This window comes from Archocentrus centrarchus, chromosome 11 (assembly GCF_007364275.1).
Source record: "Archocentrus centrarchus isolate MPI-CPG fArcCen1 chromosome 11, fArcCen1, whole genome shotgun sequence".
Lineage (NCBI taxonomy): Eukaryota > Metazoa > Chordata > Actinopteri > Cichliformes > Cichlidae > Archocentrus > Archocentrus centrarchus.
The window spans coordinates 31964593-31990833 of NC_044356.1; the positions used below are offsets into that span (position 1 = coordinate 31964593).

The 26241-nt window shown below is 38.3% G+C and overlaps 3 protein-coding genes across 4 annotated transcripts in view; 2 read left to right on the forward strand and 1 right to left on the reverse strand.

Annotated features, from left to right (window-relative positions):
• Positions 1–1322: 1322 nt before the first annotated feature.
• oxsm (3-oxoacyl-ACP synthase, mitochondrial) lies at positions 1323–5325 on the reverse strand. Its single transcript, XM_030741721.1, has 2 exons — positions 4155–5325; positions 1323–2965 (listed from the first exon to the last, which is right to left on the reverse strand). The coding sequence occupies exons 1-2, from the start codon at positions 5147–5149 to the stop codon at positions 2560–2562; spliced, it is 1401 nt and encodes a 466-aa protein (XP_030597581.1). The 5' UTR covers positions 5150–5325; the 3' UTR covers positions 1323–2559.
• A 222-nt stretch (positions 5326–5547) lies between these two features.
• ngly1 (N-glycanase 1) lies at positions 5548–14748 on the forward strand. Its single transcript, XM_030741720.1, has 12 exons — positions 5548–5723; positions 8238–8352; positions 8468–8683; positions 8908–9070; positions 9177–9396; positions 11163–11284; positions 11558–11703; positions 12385–12495; positions 12580–12765; positions 13207–13392; positions 13926–14103; positions 14196–14748. Exons 1-12 carry the CDS (start codon positions 5623–5625, stop codon positions 14369–14371), a joined length of 1920 nt encoding a protein of 639 aa, XP_030597580.1. The 5' UTR covers positions 5548–5622; the 3' UTR covers positions 14372–14748.
• Positions 14749–15131: 383 nt separating this feature from the next.
• top2b (DNA topoisomerase II beta) overlaps positions 15132–26241 on the forward strand; it is a 29066-nt gene continuing 17956 nt past the window's right edge. For both annotated transcript variants that reach the window (XM_030740903.1, XM_030740904.1), the window contains exons 1-6: positions 15132–15646; positions 18372–18536; positions 19900–19990; positions 23347–23410; positions 24319–24464; positions 25816–25913. In XM_030740903.1, the coding sequence (XP_030596763.1) occupies positions 15605–15646; positions 18372–18536; positions 19900–19990; positions 23347–23410; positions 24319–24464; positions 25816–25913 (606 nt within the window). In that variant the 5' untranslated portion in view covers positions 15132–15604. The remainder of the gene's footprint in view (positions 15647–18371; positions 18537–19899; positions 19991–23346; positions 23411–24318; positions 24465–25815; positions 25914–26241) is intronic.

Here is a 26241-nt window from a genome sequence, read left to right on the forward strand (position 1 = left end):
CAATAGTGGTAATGGGCATGATGCTAAGATGTCATGTTCTGTGACCACTGCACAGCTGTTTAACTTTGGGTAGAGGACAAACGTATTCACTCACCTGTTCAAATTATTGAATTCAAGAATTTTTCTATTATGAAAGACGGCTCCAGCACCCTCTGTCTATAGTGTGTGGTCAACACTGTGTATTTAATTTGACACATAGAGGGTGTGGGATGTTTTATCAATATGTGCTGTCTTTATATCAAGATAATCTGGGGGAAATTATTTTATGATCACAAATTTTGTAAAAAGATGTAACGAATGTGTGAGAAATGATCAAGCAGGAAGTTCTGACCACACCTCCTGCTCTCTAAAAGCCTTTAATGACTGTCACTTTGGTTTCAGCTTAATAAAGTGCAGAGTGAAATCTATATATGTATGAAATTTGGCATCATATTTTCAGTGTACAAAAAACAGCCAGATGACAAAAGTAACTTTAAATTAAAATGATCTTTCATTGAAGATATTGCTTATTTATCACAAATTTAACCAGCGAGGTGATCGAGAGATCATCTTTCTCTTCTTTCTTTTTTCTCAATACTGGTCTCCTGTTGATGATGTCAGCCGTAATCCACCATGTGGCGTCTTGGGCGTAGCGCCTATAAAGTCAGGCTGTTTAAGTCCAAACCCCCCACCACCACCACCCCCCACCCCCTACCCCCATCCTGCAGACCACAGGTTTTGTTTATTCTTCTGAGACACCGATAAAAATTTCATTAATGTGACTTGTGTGACAGGGTTATTCTTGCAAAGTAATTCACTGTCTTTTTTCCTTCCACTAAAGCCTTTGCAGTCTAGTTTATGCATTAACACTTCCTTTAGCACCAGGTTTTCCTCTGGCTCTGTCTCAGACTCCGTTCTTGTTTGAAGCTCTTTGGGGAGTGTAGGGGTTATTTTCTCTGATTTCAGCTTCCTTTTGTTTTGACAATTAAGATATCTTTGTAAAATCATATTGTACTTTTTAATCTTCTCATCAGGTGGTAATGTTTTCCTTATCCAATAGCTCCTTTATTTCACGGTCCAAATGATTTTCAGCTTTTTGTCTGATAATTTGTCAGCCAGGAATTTAGCTGCATTTCATGCAGATGGTTTATTTGTTTGGAGACATTACAGACATTTTCTACATTTCTTTGAAAAGGAGGTTTTGTTATTTGTGAATTGCACCTATCACTAGTTCAGCCACAGTGGACAAAACTGAAGTGAGTGGAGGTAGCAGACATCTTCCCTTCTGAGTCAGTAAATGTCTCTTTATTCTGAATCCATTACATTTACTAGCATTTACACTGCCTGGAATCCCCAGGGTCACCCTCACTACTCATTTGGGTTTACTAGGTCTCTCTGGCAGCACTTCCTCTCTAGGTAGTGATCAGATGACCACCTTCATCCCAGTGTCTAAGACATATGGTCTCAGAACAGATGCTACAAAAACAAGGTTCCTCATTGACCTTTGGCTTCTCCCTAGAACACTAACATTGGGTGATTTTCACCCAGGTGAGAATGACAGTGATAGTGTTATAAGTCATGTCAGTGTCCTAGAGTTACAGTAAGGTGCTACAAGTACACTTGATACCAGATCCATCTTATGCTCAAACAAGGTGATCATTATAGCCAAACCATGCCTAGAAGAGAAATCCAATAAAAGAATACCACTCGTATTTAGATCAGCCAGGCCATTCCCCCGCAATCACCTCTCTCCAGGTGTCTCCATGGTTGCCCACCTGAGCACTGAAGTCTCCCAGCAGAACTATGGAGTCCCTAGGAAGAAACCCTTCCAGAATTCACCTAAAGATTACAACAAGATTGGGTATTCTTCGCTGCCGTTCAGTGCAAAAGCACAGACAATAGTAAAAGCCTTGCTCTTTGCGACTCCAAGTCATATAGAGTGACTCTCTCACTCTTCTGAGCATTCCCCAATCTGTCTGGTGCAGGTGAATCCAACTAAATTTATATCCAGAAAGTACAGGTCCGCCTTCTGCACTATACTTCTATGACACTGAAATAAGAACTATTAACAATCACTTCATCCAAGATCTGCAGTGGCAACCCCTAAACAGGGCAGCTGAAAGAAGATGATGATTTACCATAGGGGAGGGGATTTTATATTATTACAGTTTTTAATTGTAATGCAGTCCAGCACACCATTTCCATCTACGGTAACTTCAATAATAAATAGAGTACACAATTGTCATCTCCTGGCAACACTAACAAAAACTGAAAATGTATCAATACAGGTGCACCTAATAGTGTACCTAATACAGATACACAAGCACATACTAATATACTAACAACATTTAACACAATTTGAATATCAGAACAAGAAAAAACACAAGGACTGAGTAAACTCAATGAATTTTTGATCTTGATAAATTCTGTCCATACAAATCCAGAATAGATTTTTCCAAACTGTGGAATAAATTACATTCAAACCATTTCATAAGCAGCAATACTGATGGATTCTGTAAATATTTCATGCCTGGATGTAATCTGATCATTGAGAGAAAGTCTGCAGTCACTCCCAGTGTGTCATCCGATGCTGCTGAGACACAGTGAGGCATTGGTGCCACCAAATCCAAATGAATTTGTGAGGGCAACCCGTCTGCCCTGAGTCTGCCATTGTTGTGCTATGCAGGGAACATAATTCAGGTCAAACTCTGGTTCTGTGCGGTCCAGGTTGAGGGTGGGGGGCAGGACGCTGTGGTAGCAGGCCAGAGCAGTGAACGCTGCCTCCAGAGCCCCAGCGGCCCCTAGTAGATGTCCTGTGGCCCCCTTGGTAGATGAGACAGCTAGGACGTTAGCACTTTGGTGGAAGAGTCTCTTAATGGCTGCATTTTCTGCTGCATCACCCAAAGGTGTAGATGTTGCGTGAGCATTTATATATGTGACATCAGCTGGAGAGATGCCTGCATCTTTTAAGGCTGCAGACATGCACCTGTAGAGATGGTAAGAAAAAGGAAGTTTAGGGATACTGAAAGTTATGACAACTTGTGTCTTACTTACACCATTAAAACTAAGACCAAGGAGTCAAGAAATGAATGGGTACATGTAGAAGTAGAAGTCAAATCAGATTTGAAATTATTTTGCTTGAGGGGTTTGTCACAGAGTCGTCTTTAAAGGAAACAAACAATATTCTCAATAAAACAAAAACAAAGAACAAAAACTGGATTCATGTAAAAGGGGCTTGGTTTTTTTGTATTTGCATTGTGAGTACATTTGGAAGAAGATTCTTTGCTGATTCGGCTCCACCCTGGGCTGTCATACAGCTTATGAATTCAGTTTGCTAACCAAGCTTGCCAGTGTTAGGCACTGAACACTTTTATCAGTATAATGTATCTTCTGGCTTAAAAATAAACAAACAAAAAAACACAAAAATATTACATAGGCCAAAATACTGATGTTCAAATTTCAAAATGTGTGGGTGGCTATATCCATGTTTTAGACCAACATCTGCAATAATGAAGCATTGACACTATAAAGTACCCCAGTGTGCTGGTCTTAGATGCCTGACTGGCAGCAATGCTTTGTCTGAATACGTCCAAGCAATAAACAACAATTATCACTAAGACAAAGAAGCTTAGCTAAGGGAATAGAGAAAACTGCAATCATTTAAATACCATGGGACAGAGAGACAAATGCAGGCTTGTTTTTTACAGTCACCAAGGGCATTTTAATATTAGTTCATGGGATAATAATTAAATGTTTACTCATCTTCAACATTTCAGCCTGGTAAACACCCTTACCATCAAGCACAAAGAAAAATTTTCCTGTATAAATAATCAGGCCTGTAAAATCACATTCTAGCTAGCTAAGAAATCTGAAACCCTTCTCACTCCCTCCACCCATCCTTTAAGATACTGCCACCTGATGGATGCAATAAAATGTCAGCAGTCTTAAAGGAAAAACCTATAGTCAGCTTTTTCTGCATTTCTTCCCACTGAAGAGATAAAAAACAGGCAATGTGCTTTGCACTATTAGGCACTATTAGGTCAAAGTAAAATCTTGACAAATCAATGTTTTTTTAATACCTATGGCATTTTTGTTATTTCTTTTACATATTATTAATATAATCAAAAAAAAAAAAAAAAATTATCATCCAGTGTGAAAACCCTGAAATGAGTCACCTGAATGCCCCATCACCATCCACAGTAGGAGCAGTTATGTGTGTGGCATCCCCTGAGAGCCCATAACCTAGGACCTCTGCGTAGATCCGCGCTCCTCTCCTCACTGCATGTTCCAGGTTCTCCAGCAGGAGCACAGCTGCTCCCTCTCCCATCACAAAGCCCTCTCTTTCTGGATGAAAGGGCCTTGATGCCAGTGTAGGGTTGTGATTCCATTTGGTGGCGAGGGCACGGGCCCTCGCGAAGCCAGCTAATGAAAGAGGCCCCACACAAGATTCTGTACCACCAGTAACCATAGCATCTGCATCCCCATGGGCGATGAACCTGGCTGCATCACCTATAGCATGTGCACCTGTGGTGCAAGCTGTGGACACAGCATGATTGGGACCCTTTAGCTTGTGTTTGATGCTTATGTGTCCAGCAGCCATGTTGACAAGAATCCGTGGCACAAAGAACGGACTCACTTTGTTGTAGCCCTTCTCTTGGAAGAGGGAGGAGGTACGAGCGATCTCATCCAGTGACACCATGCCCATGCCAACAGCTACCCCAGTGCTGATCTGCTCCTCTGGACTTTTGGGACTCCACCCTGAGTCCTTTAAAGCCAGCTGAGCAGCTCCAAGGGCCATTACAGTTGCTGGTGACATGCTACTGACCTCCCTATGAGAAACGAATGTTTCCTCGTTAAACTGACCCTCTTCATTTCCTCTTGGTACCAGAGCTGCCACTTTACAGGGGAGAGTCCTGTACTCTTCTGAGTCCAGAGAAACTATGCCACTCTGACCTTTGATCAAGCGGTACCAGGGCAGAGTAGTGCCTGTGCCCAGAGGACACACTAACCCTATACCTGTGATAACAACCCTCCTTCTTTGTTGCCGTCCAGAGCTGTGGTGCCTGAAGTCTTGATTAGGACAAACACCGGCATTCCTGTGAAGAAGAGTCCTTATGCTCTGTGGTCTCAGCCGTAGTTTATTCCAACAAAACAGTGAAAAAGCAGACATCCTGAAATCTGTATAAGCTTTTACAGCTCGAGGCTTTGTTGAATTTTCCTCTAAATATCTGAAGGCAAAAGAGAAATTTCATTTAAACAAAACAGCATCTAAACTTGTGGCATACAGCACAGAATACAAACCAGTTCGCAGTTACTGGCGATGTATGCGCCCATGCCTTCCTTGTATTTTTCTCCAGCTATATTTAGGTAGTATTAGTGAACGCCAGATCCATTTAAGTATTCAATAAAAAATTAAACAACTCAATACCACAGGAAGAAAACATATAAAAGTGCCTAATTAAGCATAATTATGGTAAGACAAACAAACAAACAAACTAAAAAATTATTCAAAGTCTTTCACAACGTCGAAGATTTATTTAGGCGTTGATGGGGCAGCTTTATCCAGGACCCTCAAACAGCTGCTGAACGTTAGCTATTTGAAAACTCAGAGGACTTTTCCCCATTTTTACAAGAAATATCATCATGGCTGTTTCACCAGCGGTCACAACGCTGTGCGAGAATCCAAACGAAGTCTTCTTAGATGTTACAAAGTTGTTACTTACATACGCGGACAACATTTTAAGGTAAGGCTGTGGACGCAATAACCTGCCGTGTTGCGGTCGTATAGATATTTTTTTTAACATATAAACAAGCAATATCAACTATTAAGTAACCAACAAACCGCTAAGAAAGCTTACCTGGCTGTATGTTGTGTTTTTGAGAAAAATAATGTCCTTAAGCTTTTATGTCACGCGCCAACTCCTCGAAAATCCTAGCATAACTGCTGAAACGAGTACGAAGAGTGTTCACTTAAGGCGCTATGGTTAGAGAGATTAGAGCTCCACAGGCATGAAACCACCTGCTATTGACTGACCAATTCTCAAGAAAATAGCGTCACCATTCCCGGTGCTGTACCAAAAAGTGATCGTCTGCCATAAAGTGATTTCCGATGTTACTATGTGCTTTTATGTATAGTGTCTTTGCTTATATTGGTGAATAGAGTGTGGTCAATAGGATTTATGAAGGGCTTATATATAAAATGAAGCAATGACCTGTTTTTCAAGTATGTTTGACTTATTATTATTATTATTATTATTATACATTATAATAAATCCAGTCCTCTTTGGTCACTTAAAATATTTTTATAGAGGTTAATGTTATATTTGTTGTGATTTCTGTTGCCCTCCTGGCCAGAATTCTCTTTAAAATACATTTTTTAGATCAATTACAGTTTTGACCCTGATAAATAAAGAATATATAAAAGTCACTGCCAAAAACTGATCGCAGCTTCTACTTTGGGACAGAAATGTTCTTTCTCGCTCAAAATGACTTGATATCATTCACAAGAGATATGTTTGACATATTTTCCACAGATTATAGATCAGCAAGTCATTTACAACAGTTTAAATACAGGCAGTCATTTTCTGGCAAATGCCAGAAATCACTTTTTGGCACGATCCCTCGGACCTCTTCGGGGAGAGCAGGAAGGTGTTTTGCAGTTTTTCAGTAGGTCAAAAGTCTTTGTTTCCCCAATGAGCATCAGTAATAAATATAGATTCTGTTACGCAACTTTATCCCTGTATTTTTCTGTTGGCAGCAAACAATTTTACAACAGTTTCATCGGTCTTAATATATGATCCTAAAATAGGACACCTACACTGTACTTGCTGACCTCAAATGAAATTTGCACATAGACGAAGCCTGTGTTTGAACTCTGTTTTTATATTTAAACTTTACTCTCAAACCCTTAAACAGCACCGAGTCCGCAGCTGAGAGAATCAGAACTAAAACTGGTGTTCAGAATTTCGGTTTAAAATTGTCTGGAAGCGCCACTTTTATTTACAGCATGTTTTAAGTCCAATACAGATTTTATTCTTGTGAATTTTTTTAATTTAATTTAATTTAATTTTTTTAATGTTAGCAGCTTATTAAGCCATACCTTACTAAAACCACTGAATGAAACGCAAACTGTGTGTCACATTGTCACAGGAATGTGCGTGTATTCATTTTTTGATTTATTTATAAAATGTTTTTATACTTGATTCTAACCTGCTGCTTAGTCTCTTTTAGCCTGCTGGAACTGCAGCTACTAGAACATAGAACACACACCAAGAACACCTAATCAATCAATCAATCAATCAATCAATCAATCAATCAATCTTACTTTGATCTACCGACAAACTGAAGCAGTTTCCACATCTCCTTTATCAGGATGTGGGACAGGAAGCCTTAATGTTTAAATTGATCCAGTTTAAAGTTTCAGAGCTTTGATCACCTTAGAAATAAAAAGCAGTACTGAGAACACTCAGTGTTAATTCATTAACTAGAATTAAAATGTTTATTTTACATTATTTATTGAATGGTATATGCAGTTGTATTTCTCAGTTATAATTAGAGTAACATCTGGAAACTCCAAAATCAGATATTTTTGTTTTTGTTGTACCAATAATCATATTTGCTCAGTTATTATTGTGAAATATAAATGTGTATAATTCAGAAATTGTGACCAGTTGTCTTTTGCAATGTGAAGGTTTTTTTTTTGTGTGTGTGTGTGTGCACAAATATAGGACTTCACAGGACTGCTTGAATGTATTTTTACTTTCATTTTTTTTTTCATGCTTTAACCAACCAGTACTCAACTATTTTTTGAAGGTCCCAACTTACATGTTCCCTTATGGTAAAATAGGCCAGTTAAAATTTCACACTTTTACCTTTGAAATTTGAGGCAATGTTTGAACATAAATATCTCACAAACTATTAAAGTGTGAAAAAAACCATTCTGGAAATGGATCAGTGGACCATTTTTTAAACATATCTGGAAAAGCATTGAATTAAATTTTGCAGCGATACTTATATATGTCCAAACTATGGACCATCAGAGACAGTAGAGCAGAAAGCCCATTGTGATTTGAGATGAATTGACCCGTATACTCTGTTGTCTGCTTAGCTGTGACGCTTCTCTGATACAAAAAGAGTGGAATCAAAGCACATTATGTCTGCTGCGTAATACGGAACAAGTTAAATGACAACACAGACGAATCTGTCATTATCTAATATCAGTATTCTTCAGATGGTTACTCTTATGTCATTTCTAACAGGTATCCCAATGAGGAGAAATACAGATCAATACGCATTGGGAATCCCACTTTCTCCACAAAGCTGTTGCCTGTCAAAGGTGCTGTGGAATGTCTCTTTGAGATGGGATTTGAGGAGGTAATTTTTAAGATACCATTGTATCAGGTGGCTTATATTATAGAGTCAAGCTTTTTGCCTAGAAACCTTTTGGACATCCCTCATTTGCTTAACTGAGTAAACTGCCTCTTGCCAGGCTGAGACTCACTTAGTCTTCCCCAAGTCAGCATCAGTGGAACAGCTGAAACTCGTCAGGGAATCTATTGCCACAGAGAGGGATCAGAGGCTACGTGGGGAAAGTCCTGTTCAACCAGTTTCTCAGCCTGCTACAGCCTCAGCTTCAGTTGCACGGAGCTTTGCTGCCATCCCCGACCTGCCTGTAGAATTACCATCACAGCAGCCACCGTCCCTGGTAAGGACATTCTCATTGATAAATTAAATGGTAGAGAAGTAGATAAAGAAACCGACATGAATGTGGGCCATGCTAACTCTGGCACCATTTACACTCTCCACCTCCTTGGAGAGATTCATGAAAAAAAAAAAAAAAGAATGCAACACAGAAATAGCATCCTATATTTCTGAACATTTACTTCCTTGAATGACATAATCTGAGATCTGTTCATTTGCTTCTGTCAGGAGACCAGCATGAGCTTCTTTGTGACTCTTCAGACAAACTTCCAACATGTGCTGGTGTATGAAAACCCTGAGCTGCAGCAGAAAGCCCGGAGTGTCATCCCACACCAGGAGCTGTACTTTGCTTCTCAACAGAAGCTGAAGGAGGCTAATGAGTCTGACCCAGGTAAGGTCATTTCATAAATACAATTTTGTGTGTGTGCATAAATAAATATATGTACATTGTAGGGTTAATTTATTTTTAATTTTTTGACTTACTGTCCTGTTTGTAGAATGTAAACTTGGAGTAGAAGACTTCTTGGTGCTGGAATTGCTCAGGTGGTTCAAAAATGACTTCTTCACCTGGGTGGACTGTTTGCCCTGCAGTAGCTGTGGAGGACCAACCCAGCACGCCCCCTCCCTCAGTCCCAACACCGATGACCTCCGCTGGGGAGTGCAGCGAGTGGAAAACCACTATTGTCAGAGCTGCCAGGTTTCCACCAGATTCCCTAGGTGTGTGTGGGTGTATACATTTGGATTTTGTTGCAGAGCAAGTAAAACAAGTTTGGCAGGCATATATCCTCTTCATATACGCTCACTGAACTAACCTAGTAATTTAAGGGCTTTAGTTTTTCAAGTTACTACATAGAGAACAAAACTGAAGACAGCAGAGGTATGTAGCAATTGGAGTTATGTAGTTAAGAAAAGTATTTTACATTTTAGATTTCTGTTCATTTGGTTTTTGCAAAGCTTTTAACTGTCAACTGAAGCAGAATGCAAAAACACAGCTTTCAACCATGGATCACAAAAGGTTTACAAAATGCAAAGAAATATCTGCTGTATAGGGAATTCATAAACTAAAGAACCAAAAAGGGATGGAATAAATATAAAAGTAAGTTAACCAATATTATATGGGTATGTAGAAAGGAGTACTATAGTAAAATACTGAACAATAACAAAAAATATTAAGGGAATTTGGGGTCTAATAGCATTTTTAAAAATTGTCCTTGACGACAAAGTTATCCTCAATATTTTATTGAAAATTACATCATAAAGGACAACGTTGCTGATGTGGTCAGTAGTTTTAACAATTATTTTGTAAGCGTGGGACCAAATAGGAAGAAAAAATTCCTGAGCCAAAGGCATCTGAAGACTGGACTGAAACCCTGAGAGAAACAGAGCAGAATCCTAACTCAATGTTCCTCACAGCAGTGGAGGAAAAATAAACAATTAATTTTGTAAATAAGTGTAAATACAAAGCATCCACTGATTGTCATGTTATAGATATGATCACTGTGAAGAAGGTCATAGAAGGGCTCCGAGAACCACTAACACCCATCTGGGGCTGCTGTGACACGGGGTAGGTCGGAAGGTCGGTGGTTTGATCCCTGGCTACTCCAGTCTGCATGCCAAAGTATCCTTGAGCAAGGGTACTGAACCCTTAGTTCTCCCGATGCATCCATCAGTTTAACATCACTGGCATTAACCGACTCAGTCGAGATTACAAATGCTATAGATTAGAAACAATATGCAATTGGAGTGCTATTTATTTATTTTTTTAATCATTAAAAAATCATTTGACATAATCATAGCATACTAATCAATAAACTGGAGCGGTGCAGGATCAAAGGGTTGTAAAGGTGAAAAACTATTTAGGTGACTGACAAACAGTTTGTAAAGTTGAGAGAATAGTGCTCATTATGTTTGTACTGGGTCCAAAACTGTTCACTATTTATATAAATGATATTTGTAAGATATCTGACATATTAAAATTTGTATCATATGCCGATTATATTTTTTTGTTTTGTTCTTGGGGGATTTTAAGGGAGTTACTGGTGGATATGGTCATGTTTGAAATGTGCAAAATAAAAAAAGTGGGTTGACAGGAATAAATTACCATTAAATCTTTGATTTGGGAAAAAGAATTCATATATATATATATATATATATATATATATATATATATATATATATATATATATATATATATATATATATATATATATATATATATATATATATATATAATATATAATATATATATATATATATATGAGTTCATGAAAATAAATGTCTTGTTGCAATAATAGATGATTAAAATAAGTGAGAAATTGCACATAAAACACATACATGATAAAGTTTCAAGAAGTATTTCAGCATTGAGTAAAGCAATACACGTTAGGCTCAGGATTACTGTGCAGAGGTTTATACTTGTCTGTGTTATCACTGTGAAGCAAACAAAAAACTTACACCTAATCTGTCCTCATTGTGAACATCAGGTATAACAATCCTGAGAAGCTGTTGGAAACCAGGAGGGGGCGCTGTGGGGAATGGGCCAACTGTTTTACCCTGTGCTGCAGGGCCATGGACCTTGAGGCCAGGTACATCTGGGACAGCACAGGTATGTACATTATTGGCCAGTCAAGGCCCTACATCACTTATACTGGTCCTCTGCTCAAAGAGGAAAGGTGGCAGTTTACTGCTCTGTCCTACACTCACTTTTCTCAGCCTCACTGAATTACTCACACAATCCAGTTTGAGTTTGTATTATTTGTACTTAAAGTATGCCTTATACATGCTTGATACAAAATGTCACCAAATCTCTTAATTCCTGCTTGATGTGGTATCAGATATATTGGCGTATGAAATAAGTCACGTTCTTGTGTTGTTTCAGACCATGTGTGGACAGAGATTTACTCTGTCTCTCAGCGCCGCTGGCTGCACTGTGACCCATGTGAGAACGTGTGTGATAAGCCGCTGCTGTATGAGGTCGGTTGGGGTAAAAAAATCGCCTACGTTCTGGCTTTCTCCAAGGACCAGGTATGAGAAATGGACACATGCTTCTACTGTTATTACTTGTACTGTCAGTTGTGTGTGTTTCCAGAGAAAAGGTGACAAATCTCTTGATTTAGAAAACAATAGAGTAGATGGACACGGCATCCTGGTATGAATGAATTTAACTGGCAGTGTGTTAATGTTCCATGCAGGTTGATGGTGTATTTTTTTATTTATTTTTAACAGAATAGCTTTGTGTGTAAGATATCAGTGTACTTTGATGGATCATTGTGAATCTGGATTTATAGAGTTTCTCATGTATGGAGGGAACACAGATGCTTGAGCGGGTCTCTCCTTTTAAGTTGTTTATTTATCCTAAACAATTCAGTATGAGGTAAAAACAGCATGGCTGTTTTCATGTTATTAGTTGTGTGAACATTTTCATGTCTTATCAGTGTAGGTTTGTTCTTCTAGTTGTATTTGAAATGTAGGTGTTCCTGTGTTTACTGGTGTTTAGATGATTCCCCTCTATAGTCAAAGTGTAATTACTTCAGTGTATATGTGGGATTATATTGCTATTGTTCAGGTTTATAATGGTGTAATAATACTTTATTGCAGTGTGATGAGCCCTCACCATCTCAGGGAGATGGCTAAGACAGTTAGGAATTGGCTGGTTAACAGTTGATAGTAAAGTTGAATGTTAGAACGTGTGTGTTTTTGCTGCAGGTGGTTGATGTAACATGGAGGTACTCCTGCAATCATCCAGAGGTTTTGTCAAGAAGGACCAGGGTTCAGGAGGCCTGGCTGCTGCACACCATTAATAACGTCACTGCGACGGTAAGACTAACCCATTTAACGCTGCATGTGAGACTAATTGTTGTGGTGGCTCCCCTTTAAACCTTCTGTTTTTACCCTGAAAAGAGGCAGCAGTTCCTGAGTCCAGAGAGGAAGAAGGAACTGACAGAGCGGCTGCTTGTTGAGTTGGTGGAGTTCATCTCGCCGAAGAAACCAAAACCAGGAGAGCTAGGCGGGCGCAGCTCTGGCTCTCTGGCCTGGAGATTAGCTCGTGGGGAAACCAGAGAAAGTGATGACAAAGCCTCCACACAGGTACCATACAACATGATATGGCCTCCCACATTTGTGTTTCAGCAGACATTTAAACTGATGGCTTCTTCCCATCAGCCATCAGTGGCACTTCCTGATGAATAAACTGCGAATGTGAAGTTAACTAGCTTTGCAGCAAAGAAGAAAAAACTTGCAGGGACAAAATGACATTCGCTGAGCTACTTGGTTTGATATACTATAAGTGAATAACAATAATAACAGAAACTGATGCAGCAGTACAGTAGATGCATACCTGTTTGGTTTTTTTGTAACAAATGTTGTTTTGATACAATTTGCCATCAGTTGTTGAGGCTGTTCATTGTTTGGAAAAAAGATGTATTTGTGTTCTTGTGTTTTCAGATTTGTATATATTTTGTTCGGTGTATCATAGCTCAATCTGGACGTACATTTTACTGAAAAAGAGTGCATGTGTTTTCTTTTCAGGCTGTAGGTTTTGTGTTTACTCCAACTGAGAAAGAAAAGACCGACAGGATACTCCACGTACGCTATAGTGCCTCCAAAGACCAGTACTGCCGAGTGTCCAACGGCTCTGAGACGATCCAGAACTGGTATCAGTGTGTGTGGAGGAAGGAGTCCATTTTCAAGAAGGTGGAAAATGATTGGCAGATGGTATGGTTTTTTTTTTTTCCTTTGCAATAATTTTAGCAGTCTTTATTTTCTGTCTTTGATTATAAATGTCTAATAACAAAAAATACAACTTCCTCTGTATATGTATAACTTTCAAGCCTCGAGTAAACAAAAGCTTGACTCATTTTCCAAATCTGTCTAAGAGGAAATTTTTTTAGTGCTCACACATTGATTTATACTTGAATCCTTTTCAGCCTTAAAGCTCATTCTATTGGTTTTATTTTAAACAGCAGAGAAAACTTTTTCAAATTTGTCATTTTAAGCTAAGAAGGGTAGGCTTTCACTTTTAAAGAGCACTGCGGTAGAAAGGATTGAGCTGTCAAAAATGAACAATGTCAGCCTGAATTAATAAAACTACTAAATCATATTTTCATTTGATTATGAGGTTAGAAAATGGATAATAGCAACAGGTGGGGAAATGTCTCTTTTAATGCAAGATTAAGTCAATACATTGCTGGAAATGTAGAAAATCTCTATGTACACAGAATGGACCTGATTGTATATTCTGTCTTCAGGTGTACTTAGCTCGAACAGAAGGCTCTTCTACAGGAAGCATCAGCTGGAAGTTTGACTTTGCTCCAGCAGGATTGAAGATCAAGTCTGTCTCTGTCATGGCCAGTAGCCAGACCTTCCACTCTGGGAAAGCCTGCTGGCACTTGGAGTCAGGCCAGTTTACTACAGACTTCTCCGGAGGTATCCGTATATGTCTGTGAAACACTTCACATGCTATTTAATGTTGTCATGAACCCACCTGATGATTTCCTCCGTTACTTTTAAACTCTTAGATGGCAGTATGCAGTCCTTTCCCAGTCTGTCTGGCTCTTCAGAGTTCATCGTTGCAGCAGAACTCAGCGGGGGAATAGGGGAAACGGCATGGCAGCACTCTCAGCTGTTCAGACAGAGTCTGAAGGAGACCGAGGAGTCGTCATTTGAAATCATTGTTTATCTTCAAGATGCTTAACAGGCGTTTCGACTTCATTGCTCAGATGCTCAGAGCTAACTGTTTGGGTTGTAGTTTCAGTGCAATATGTAAGTTCTCAGAGTGATTGAACATGCATGGCCTGATGATGGATTAATCAAAATATTATTTTCATTGCTGTCACTTTTTTTTTTTTTTTTTTTTATATATCTCTTACTTTGACTGAGGGCCAGTTAACATATAAGACATGTACAGTTTTAACCATAAAGCCATATAGTTTTGTAATGTTTTCCTCCACTGTGAATGTGTTTGTATTTTGGAGTGCTTGGAGATGTTCCACATAGCAAAAGAGGGTTGATGTTCTGGTGAATTAAGGTTGCTACAGGTCTGTTGGTACTAATAAACTGTTTTGTTTTGCCCCCCCCCCCCCCCCCCCCCCTTTTTTTTTTTTTTTTTTTTTTTTTTTAAAGTCTGAAATTAAAAATGGGCTATGTTTACCTGCAATACTGTTATGTGTCGAATTGTAAATGTAATAAATTTGTGTTGGTGTGACGGAAAGGGTTAAGTGTAAGAAAACATAATGGGGGCGTGTGGCAATCCTAGAGTAAAGGTAAAACAACGCGTGCATAACAATACATAATACTGCCTACTGCGAAGAAGCTCTACTGGACTTTTGCCGCCATCTTGCGTTGAAAAAAAAGAGGAAGCGTTACTATAAGTTGACCTGTCCTATTGGTTGAAGTATCGGTGCGTTTGAAAAGCTTATACCTGATTGGTCGGCTTATCTGCGAGACGATTCGCCGTGTATCTTGCAGATGGCGGAGCCGGACAGCGTTAGCTGCGGTTAGCTAATACTGGGTTTATGTGTTAATGGAAAGTATTTAATTATATCCATTTTCAGAGCGTTTCATTTAAACAGCTCTTTTATTATGTTTCATTTTTACATGAAATTGTAAACCTATTTAATGCGTGACTTTTGTACAGTATTTATTTGGAACCCTGTAGCCGGTTAGCATCTTTGTTGGAAGTTTAGGCCTACTGTGCCAGCGCTCGTCGATTTTAACAATAGCTGCGATACGCTCCCCTCCTCTCCCTGTTTTGTTACATTCTCAAGAATTATCTTTTAAACAAACAAAGAAAGACATGGGATATAAACCGGTTTGGGTGTCTTTTTGCAAGTGAGACATTTGTTATGTTGACGGACTTTTTACTGGACTGGAACTGAAGACATTTTTCGAGCTAGATTGAGGAAAAAAATAGTAGCCACAAAGGAAGATGTCCAACGGCGCTGCAGGAAGCGGGGCTCTGGCTTGGATGGTAAGTTTGTTTGGCACACGACTAGCGAACTTGGATTTTAAAAAGAACAGTGCTGCTGTAAAGCTTTGAAAGGCTGTTTTAACCCAAGCACAGCGAGCTACTCCACTGTTAGCTTTAGATGTCATTTAAATCTCCTCGCCAGTCCGTAGTATTTATTCTGCTGGCCTTTCATACGATTGTTAAGGATGAGCCAGCTGCAGTCTCCCATTTAAATTCTGACCCGGCTACAAGGGCAGTGGACTGGATTCAGATCTTTTGAGACGTCAAGGGTCTGGACGTTAAACGTAACGCGTTTCTTCTGCCCTGATGGTTCGTTGTTTATATCTTCAACAAAAAGTTGGGAGAAGAAGCGTCTCGTCGAGACTGGTTTATTTGAATGTTGTCTGGGTTTACTGCTATTACAACATACTACTACTACATGTGCAACTAATAAAAGTCTTGAAATATGCTGTAGGAGATGTATTGGAAATAAACAGGAACCCAGGCATAACACTACACACAAGAGTAGCATGGTGTTTCAGAGCGCTCACACACGCTAAAGGCATCTTCAGCCTGACCCATTCACACCAACTGTCTGGTGTCAAGTTGTATGTAAACTTCGCTGCAGTGGTAGCGTGGTTTTAAATGAAATGTGTACTATATATGTGTACTATGCAGCTTGTAACAGATTTTTTTAAAAAGGGCACTTTGAAAAAGGCAGGTGTTTACCTATATTTAACAAAGTGACAGTAACAAAAACAGTTACGTGCTTGGATCCAAATAATTAACTACTTTAAGCACTGCATTGATAGGCGATTGTAATGCTTTTCAAATATGACTGTGTCACGCACTATTATATGTGCGTGACACAGCACGATTAGACGTCCTATATGAGTGTTAAGAGTATGATTTACTAATTGGCTGAACTTGAATCTTGAAGCACTCATGAAGGTGAGCGGAGGTCTGTTAAGTCTGTACAAGTCGATAAACAATTTGCTGAAGAAAGAATTTTTTCTGACAGCATATATGTATATATTCATATATAATATAGGGATTATTGCAAGTTATATATATTACTTCATGACCAAAACATATTTGCCTTTTGAAGTGCAGACAAAATCACCTTGTTTTTGTCTTCTTATTGTTTATTTACATTAATTCACCCATACTGTACAAAGGCCTTGAGTCTCCCCTCAGTTGTGTTGTCTCTGTGTAATAGACAACTTTGCAAAGAACCCATTTAAAGTTGTATCTGTAGACCTTTAATATGTCACAAAAACACATCATTTGTTTTAATTTCTTTAGCTGTATCTACAAAAAAATGCCAAAGATAACAAAGTTTAACAGGGATAAAATAACAGTTTTGCACCAACAAGGTGATTCCCAAAGAACTATTGACTGAAAGCTTAGTGTATTTCGGCATGTTGTGCAAGTTGACCTTAAAAAAATCTGAGTAAATTGGACAAAAGAAATGGCAGCCCTAAAAACAGTGTACAGCTGATGAACAATATCTGAAAGTTATGTCCTTAAGAAATAGGAAAAAATCCAGCAAAGACCTGACACAGGACCTGAGGGCTGCATCAGTTCTGTTTGCAGAAGCCTCATCAGAAATGGCCTCAGTGGAAGGGTGGTTATCAAGTAGGAGTGGGCAATATAGCCTTAAAATTATATCACGGTATTTGAAGAAAATTTGCAATAATGATATTTCTGACAGTATGGGGGAAAAACTGAACATTTTATTTATTTTTGTAGCTTTCAGGAAGTAGCATTTATAATTTTACAAGTAAATGCAGGGCAGTTTCCTTCCTAATTCCTTCCTACTTTGAAGTGTGAATCTATTAAAAGAAGGTTCCAGCAGCAGCAGCTTTGTAGTGTAATAGTAGTGACACAGCATAATTCAAATGTAAGCACAGAAGGAGTCTAGGTAGTGTTTTCCCTGGAAATTTTAAGTAAAAGTATAACATAACTTTAAATAACACTTTAACAATAACCAAAGTAGCTCAACCTTGTAACTCCTCAGGACTTTCACAATATCGTCACATAATGAAACTGAAAAATATTTTATATCTGTGATGTTGCATCTTGGGTTAAGCTTTGTAACCACATTAGTAATTTCCATCCACTATGCTCTTCCTGCTGTATGGAGTGAAATTAGTATGTGCTCCAGTGACTAGGTGAAGTCATTTGTTTACACTTAGTTTGCACTTCACCATCTGCTAGTATCTGTTCCTTCATAACCTGGTTCTACTCGGCTTTGTATTTTGCCTCAAGTGGTGAAACACGTTTGTTGTTTCCACCTTTACTGGAAGCAATTTTCTTGCATATTTTGGAAAGTATTAGTTGGAGATTGTTGAACTAGCTCCCTATTTTGGGTACTAATGCTTAATTTATGGTACCATAATTGTCCATTTGCATAGGTATTTGCCTACAAAGAGACTTCAGAGCCCATAAAAAAGTTTGGAAAGCCCTTCAAGAAGCCTGGAGAATAATTCCCGAGGACTGCTTTAAGAAATAAAAAATTGCCTAAGATAGTTCAGGCTGTGTTGAATAATAAAGAAATGAAGGGTGGTCTGAGACTTTTGTGCAATGCCAGTTTTAACCATTTTCAAACTAAAAATTATAACAATGTGCTTTGGAATAAAGATGGTCAATTAGGGCACCTACTTTCCAGTAACAATGAAATTAATTTTCATGCATATCCTGGGGGTCTCTTACAACTCACAATTAAAACAATTCTGCCAAACAGGAGGCTGCAAATGGCAGAGGGGATGCTGGAAAGATGGAAGGGGCCAAGAAAGACAAGTCGAGCTCCAAGTTATCTGTGGAGCGAGTGTACCAAAAGAAGACCCAGCTCGAGCACATCCTCCTCCGTCCAGACACGTACATTGGCTCTGTTGAGCCAATCACCCAGGTTGGTCCACAAGAAATTGCCTTATGTTGTTAACTAAAGACTTAGAGAATTTGTGGGATGAGCAGCAGTGTTGACTATGGGGGTTGCACTCGTGAAAAACTCCCCATATGTTCTCTTCCTATGCCAAACGGCTTATTCCGCTGTTGACTCTTGTTTGGGGCTTTTGGTACCCTAGGTGCTGACAATCAGGCTTGTCATCACTGAAGGCAGTCTCAATACAGAGAGATATTGAGATGAGATTCAGAAACCAGTGGCAATCCCATCTCTTCACTCTGAGAACAAACTCTATCCTCCAAGATGACAACGCTCACCCCCACAGAGCAAAGATTATCATAGACTACCTCTAGCATTTGGGAGTGGAGAGGATGGAGGGGCCTGCCTGCAGTCCTGACCTCAAGCTTAGGTGTGCTGTTTGTGCCAGAGTGACCAACACAACCACAGTGGCTGACTTGCTACAAATGCTGGTTGGAGAATGGGATACTGTCCCACAGCATGTTATACAATACAATATGTTATGTTATACAATAATGTTATACAATAAACAACATCAAACAAGAGCCAATAGCAGAATAAGCTGTTTGGCATTGGCAGAGAAGATTTGGCAAGTTTTTCATTGGCACAACCCACATACCCAAGTCTGCTGCTCAACCTAAAAAAGCATTTTGCTTACAAACGTACCATTTAAGGGGAAATAAACAGTATAAGATTCATTGCCAAGAAGCACTGTTAAAATAAAGAAATAATTGACCAGCACAAATTTACTTACTTTTTCTGCTAAGTTTAGATACTAGTGCCATGTGGCATGACCAAAAATTGTGAAATTTTATTTTTTAAGGCTGGCAGTTTCACAGGATATCACATTATTAATGCTTTTTTTGCAGCTGAGTCTAAAGGTTTACGCAAGCGTATTTTTTTGTGTTAGGCTTATAGAGAATATACAGATTATTTTGTTCCAGGTGAAAACACCTGTTTGCCTTGAGTAGCACTTTACCTCATCAGGTTCCCTGTACCTGTCGTGAGGAGCTACCTGTCTGCAGTGAAAGTCCAAAACAGAAAATGAAAATGAGTCTCTTATTTCTGTAAACAAGAAAAAAAATTGCAGACACAACTTTTTTCTTGTTCACAACTTTTTGCCCAGTTGAGAAACTTTAGTTGTCAGTTTGTTAAAATATAAATCTTTGCATCATATAATTAGAACTGTGAAGGGCATATAGTTAAACGTGATCTACTCCTGATGAATATAAGCTTGGCGCACAACTGGCCAAATAAATGCTGAAATCTTTAAGCTTGCTTCTTCAGGCTAATATTATTGTTGCAATCATTGTTTTGTTTGCTTCATGTTTTTTATTTTTAACTCTTCCAGCAAATGTGGGTTTTCGATGAAGAAATAGGAATGAACCAGAGAGATATCACCTACGTTCCTGGACTGTACAAAATCTTTGATGAAATCCTCGGTGAGTGAATCCAAACTGTTACCTGAAAGGTCACTGGGCCTCTTTCACTGTGTGTGTACAAACATTCTTGCCTTGATCACAAGGAAACCATAAAACAAACCAAACATGTAAAAGAAACTTTGTTTTGTGGGTCATTTAGTGGATAGCTGCACCCCCACTATCTGCATATGATATACTTTTTTTTCTGAAAACTTGTAAATGTGTGACTTGAAATTTGTGTTATTTTGTTTAAAGATGTGTAATTACGTTTTCTAAGACAGCTGGCCCGTCATCATTTGTGCACATACACGGTCTGTGGTTGTTCTAAATGTGTTTGCTTTGTACGGACAAATTCATTTTAGGAAAACATGAATGAATCCTGGATATGTGCATTGCGTTGACACACTGTTGCTAAATGAGGCCCGTTATCATTGTAATGTTAGTATCATTCGCTGGGTCGGTCTGTTAGCACTGTTCAGCAGCACAGATTTAGGACGGGATATGCACAGTATTTTCCCTCTGTTAGGTTATCTTTTTGTGACTGAATGCAGACATTTATAACAAATGCAAAACTGTATTCTTATTTATTTTTGGAGATGTGCTCAGTTAGCATTCCCTGGCTTAATAAAGGTTAATAAACCAGGCTGCCTGTTAGACATTAGTTTCTCAGACAAATGTAGAGTAATGCTGTGTGTAAAGTGCACCAGTGTAATGAGCTTTGAAATGATGCTACTCAGCACAGGGAGCGTTGTTGTTGATCATTTTCCTGCATGGTTGACCCTCTTAGCTTGTGTGTTTCTGTTTGATTAATGACACTGTTCCACTGTCTGGATGTTGCTGCTGTGCCTATGTATTTATATAGGAGGCAAAGAGCCAGAATAGACATTTCTAAAGAAGAACCTCTCTCAGTAAGACAGGTTTCTAAATCCAAATGGGCTACAGAATTCTGCTTTAATTGGTTCTCCACTATATCTTTAATTTCCTCCAAATATGATATCATCCTCATTGTTTGCAGTGAGAGCTATTATTTTTCAGTTTAGTGTAGTATTGAAATGATTGCTGTTCTAAATCAGTTGGATAGAAAATTAATTATTGAAGGTCTTACTATAAACAGATCTTAAATTTGCAGATTTCATCTCCTTCAGCTATTCTGTTTCTTTCTGTTAATTCTAAACTGAAGTTCTTTGAATTTCATATAGTCATACAGACTAAAACATCTGATAATAAAACTGAGCACTACTTCTGGTATTTTTTTTACAGGGCAAGCAAAGAAATCACAGTAACTAACAATAACTAATTGATGACAAATGTAAAGTTATGCAGGGCTTAAAATTCCCCAGAACTCAGAACCTTTCTTTATAATTCTTCTGCTTGCTCATTGTTGCTCATTATTTCAAGTGGTGTGTTGCAAAAATATGGCTGTATGTGTATACATGCAGCCATGGGAGCCTTATCTTTTTTGTATTAGTAAAATAGATGTTTTTTATTTGTTTTTTTATTAATAAAAGTCTTTCTGTAAGCAGTGGCACAATTGAGTAGTTGGATGCTGCATACATAAAAATAAAAAAATAATATAAATAAAAAATAAATGTCAAAATAAGGTATAAATTAAACCTAAATGAAGATATAAAAAATAAAATAGCCTTTACTCTGTTCTCTTGGAAGGCTTTCTTTCATTAGTAGGAGAAAAAGATTTCTGACAGTATTGTATCTCCTGCATGAGGTAAATTTGGTGTGTGTACATATTTTGTGTATTTGTACCTGCATGTTTAAGTATGCTAGTGAATGAATGAGTGTATGGTGGCTGCAATGAAAAAAATTATCATTCTCAGAACTGGGGTGTGCCCTGTGCTGTTTCCTGCTGCTGAAAACAGGCGTTATGATGGTGTAGATGTTAATAATTAATGTTAATGTCCAACCTAACAGCCCCAGGTCATTGTGCTCAGCGTTTTGTCGCAAATATATTTTTATTAGCCTGAAATTTCATTGATATAATATTTTCTGTATATTCTATATTAACCTAAATCTGCAAAATAACATTACTAATGCCTTGAAATTATGGTGTAGTACAGTTATATATATATATATATATATATATATATATATATATATATATATATATATATATATATATATATATATATATATCCTGAACAACAGGTAAGTATATTTTTATATTGTTAAAAAATAATTCAGCCAACAGGATTTATGAATGACTTGTGTATAAAATAAAAAGAAATTACCTGTTTTGCAGGTATCTTTATGACTCTGAATAGCCAGATATTTTCTGAGTTGCTACTGATTGTGAAAAGTTTGAGAACCACTGGTCTAGTACACCGCATGTCCCCCTTAGACTCACCTCTGCTTGTTGCCGGTATTGCTGCCATATAAAATAGGACGACTGCCGACAGCCTTCAGCAAGATGCCTAATTTAAACATCGTGTCAGACTAAGTTAACAGTTGATCTGCTATTTTAACTTATGTAGCTTTACTGTAGATTTTTCGCTGTGTAAAACAAACAGTGGTGGATGGGAGCAACTATTAAATTAGCTTCTTTTTTCATGTTGGAGCTTGTTGATTAGGTGGAAGGAGTCCCATCAGTTGTTTCACAGTAAAGGTTTTAATGATTATTACAGGAATGAGCGCTGTTGTTTTGGACACTAGAAAAATAAATAAATGTCACTGTATAATGTCACCGAGAGGGGATATCCTTAATATCATCATCTCAGGCACACAGCTTCGGTTGTGAGTACATATCCCTTCCCTCTGCAATCCAGATCTTTTGTTTGTGGTTGGCAGACAATCTGAAGATTGTTGGTGTAACAGGGTGTCCTTATTAGAGAAAGCAGCTAAAATGGCTGGTTTCAGATGGGAGGTCTCACCCACAGGGGAGTGTAAAATAAATAAGGAATAGTGATTAGTTTGAACTGTAAATCATGCAAGCAGCTCTAGTGAAGTCAGAGAATCCAAAACAAAATTTTTATTTATTTGCAAATAAAAAATTTTGAAACTAATGAAATCTTTGTGATCATTCTTCATTGTATCTTAGAAAAAAAATTAAATAAAACCTGAAGCGGCAAAGTGCATGAAAATCAAACTTTGTGCCACGGCCATACCAAAATAAAATTTTTGAGGTCAATTTTGGACACGAGCAGGAATCTTTTTGAAATGATAAAGTACAGTTGTTTATAAACTAATAAAGTATGTATTTATCAGCATGAAATCAAAAATTGGTGCTTTACACCAGAATGCATATAAAGAAGTGTCTGACAGTTAAAGTTTTAGAAATATTAACTGTTTTAAACCCTGGAATTGAAAAGTTGCTTGGATACTTTTGTTCTTTTAACTTTGTGTTTTGATGTTTTTCTCCTTGACAGTCAACGCGGCAGACAACAAACAAAGGGACAAGAACATGACTGCCATCAAGATCACCATTGACCCGTGAGTACATCATTTTATATTTACCACTGTTGCATTTCCATCCTTTAAAAAACAGCAGACATCTAGTTGAGGAAAGAATCAGTTTTTTTTTTCTCAGACTGTCATTTTGTTTTCATTGTCAGTAAATTGTGAAGTCACCAGTGAAACTCTAAGATGTGACCGTACCTATGTTCAGCTTTTTATTCTGTTTACTTTTGTTGGGAATATAATCAAGGCACAGAATGCATATAACAGATGAAATGAGACACAGATCCAGCTTATAAATCTAACTTATAAATGAGGTTGTGCTGAAATGCACTGAGCACTTTTAGATGCGCTTCACCTCCAGCATGTCACCTGCGACGCTGACTTCATAAACATCAGCGTATACTTCAGCAGAGCTGCTGCTCTCCTTCATTTCCCCTGCTGTATAAATGGTATCAGTAGCCCTGGCAGCTAATGTGATTTCACAGAGACGTTAATGCTCTTCTCCACAGCTCCCTAAGCTTATTTGTTATCAGTTATCTTATCAGTTATATTATCTTATCAGTTGAGTATTTTTCTTTGAGTCAGTTCAGTCAAGCCGCCTCCCATATCTTCCTGAGTGTTGTATCCAAGGCAGGAGTACAGCTTACTTTGTCACATTGAGGAAGCTGAATTTTTTTAGTGTACAACAAAGTTAAAGTGTAGAATAATTTTAAATCTTTCACTTGTGTTAGATGAATAAAATGACTCACACTCCAGTCCCAACCATACGCTTTTGTTTTTTGTTCTTTTCTCATTTTCAATATGCTGACTGACCCTGCATATCCTTCACAGTAACAGTGTAGTGCCAATGTCGAAACAATTGCAGTCCTTAGTATAAGAAAACAAAAATGCTATAGCCTGTGTCCGCATTAACCACTGCCTTTTAATTTTGCCTTTACTAGTGAATCAAACATCATTTCCATTTGGAACAATGGTAAAGGAATTCCTGTTGTGGAGCATAAGGATGAGAAGATGTACGTCCCAGCTCTCATTTTCGGCCACCTGCTCACCTCCAGCAACTATGACGATGAGGAAAAGAAGGTCACAGGTGAATGCAGCAACTTTGACATTGTACTAAATTGTTATTATTCAAGGACGTAATTTAAATTTAAGGATATAATTCCTCCACTGTTATTGTTTTTAACACAGAGCAGCTACCTAAATTGTACTCCCACAGAGGTGTTACTGCCTTCAACTCTGGATACTGTGGCTCCTCTGAAAAACAAAGCCTCAAATCAGAAGTGCTTGACTCCCTGGTGTAACTCACAAACATGCACCTTAAAGCAAATAACCTGTAAGCTGGAGAGGAACTGACATCTCACTAATTTAGAAGATCTTCATTTAGCCTGGAAAAAGAGTTTGTTGCTCTATAAAAGACCCCCATAAAGCTGGGACATCCTACTATTCATCACTGATTGAAGAAAATAAGAACAATCTCAGTTTTTTTTTTTCAGCCTGTAGCCAGGCTGACAGAGTCACAGCTCTGTTGATCTTAAATATAATCAATCTATCTCTATTAATGGGCAATGTACCACAGGCCTTTAAGGTGGCAGTAATTAAACCATTATTTAAAAAGCCACCACTTGACCCAGCTGTCTTGGGTAATTATAGAGCAATTTCCAGCTTTCTTTTTATTTCAAAAATTCTTGAAAGAGTATAGTTGTAAAACAGTTAACTGATCATCAGGAATAGTTTAGTTGAAGAGTTTCAGTCAGGATTCAGAGTTCATCACAGAAAGACCTCTATTTTTTAAGATTAGGCTTAAAACTTTTCTTTTTGACAAAGCTTATATGTAGGGCTGGCTCAGGTGACCCTGAACTCTCCCTTAGTTAGGTTGCAGTAGTCTTAGGCTGCTGGGGGGGTTCCCATGATGCACTGAGTGTTTCTTCTTCACTCACCTCTTTTCAGGCTCTGTGTTTATGCACCACGCTGCATTTATTTAGCGTTAATCTCTGGCCCTCATCCACAGTCTTCCACACATCATCTTCACTCACGCACTCACTAGGTGTTTATACACCAGTTGTAACTTCATCATTAGTTATCATTAATCTCTGGCTCTCTTCCACAGTGTGCCTTTTGTCCTGCCTCCCTCCTCTCACCCCTAGCTGGTCATGGCAGATGACCCCCCCTCCCTGAGCCTGGTTCTGCTGGAAGTTTCTTCCTGTTAAAAGGGAGATTTTCCTTCCTTCACTGTCACCAAGTGCTGCTCATAGGGGTTTATTTGATTGTTGGGTTTTTCTCTGTATTATTGTAGGGTGTTTACCTTACAATATAAAGTGCCTTGAGGTGACTGTTTGTTGTGATTTGGCACAATATGAATAAAATTGAATTATCGTCTGTGCAGAAGGGTGAGTGTTGCTGATAGTTGTCTGCAAAATTAACCATTTGATTGGTTTCAGGTGGAAGGAATGGGTATGGTGCTAAACTCTGCAATATCTTCAGCACCAAGTTCACAGTGGAAACTGCCTGTAAGGAGTACAGACACAGTTTCAAACAGGTGAGGTACCTCTTCTCTTAAAGAAACTGCTGATGTACTTGCTCTTACTTGCTTACAGCATTACTTTTGGTGCCATGCTACGTCAGGTTTCTGTGGTTTCCCACTAGCCCCGTTGCATGTCTCATTATTATCATTTTTTCATTCTTTTGGGACAGCATTACTTTATATTTTATGTCTTTCATGCAGATCACTTTTTTAAGCCTCTATACTGAACAACAGTTTGTTGACTAGTTTGTCAGCATACTTTTGTTTTCAGGCTGTCTATCAAAAACTAAGAAATGTGCTTATTTCCTGTTTTGTATTGCAGTTATAGTAAACATAGACAATT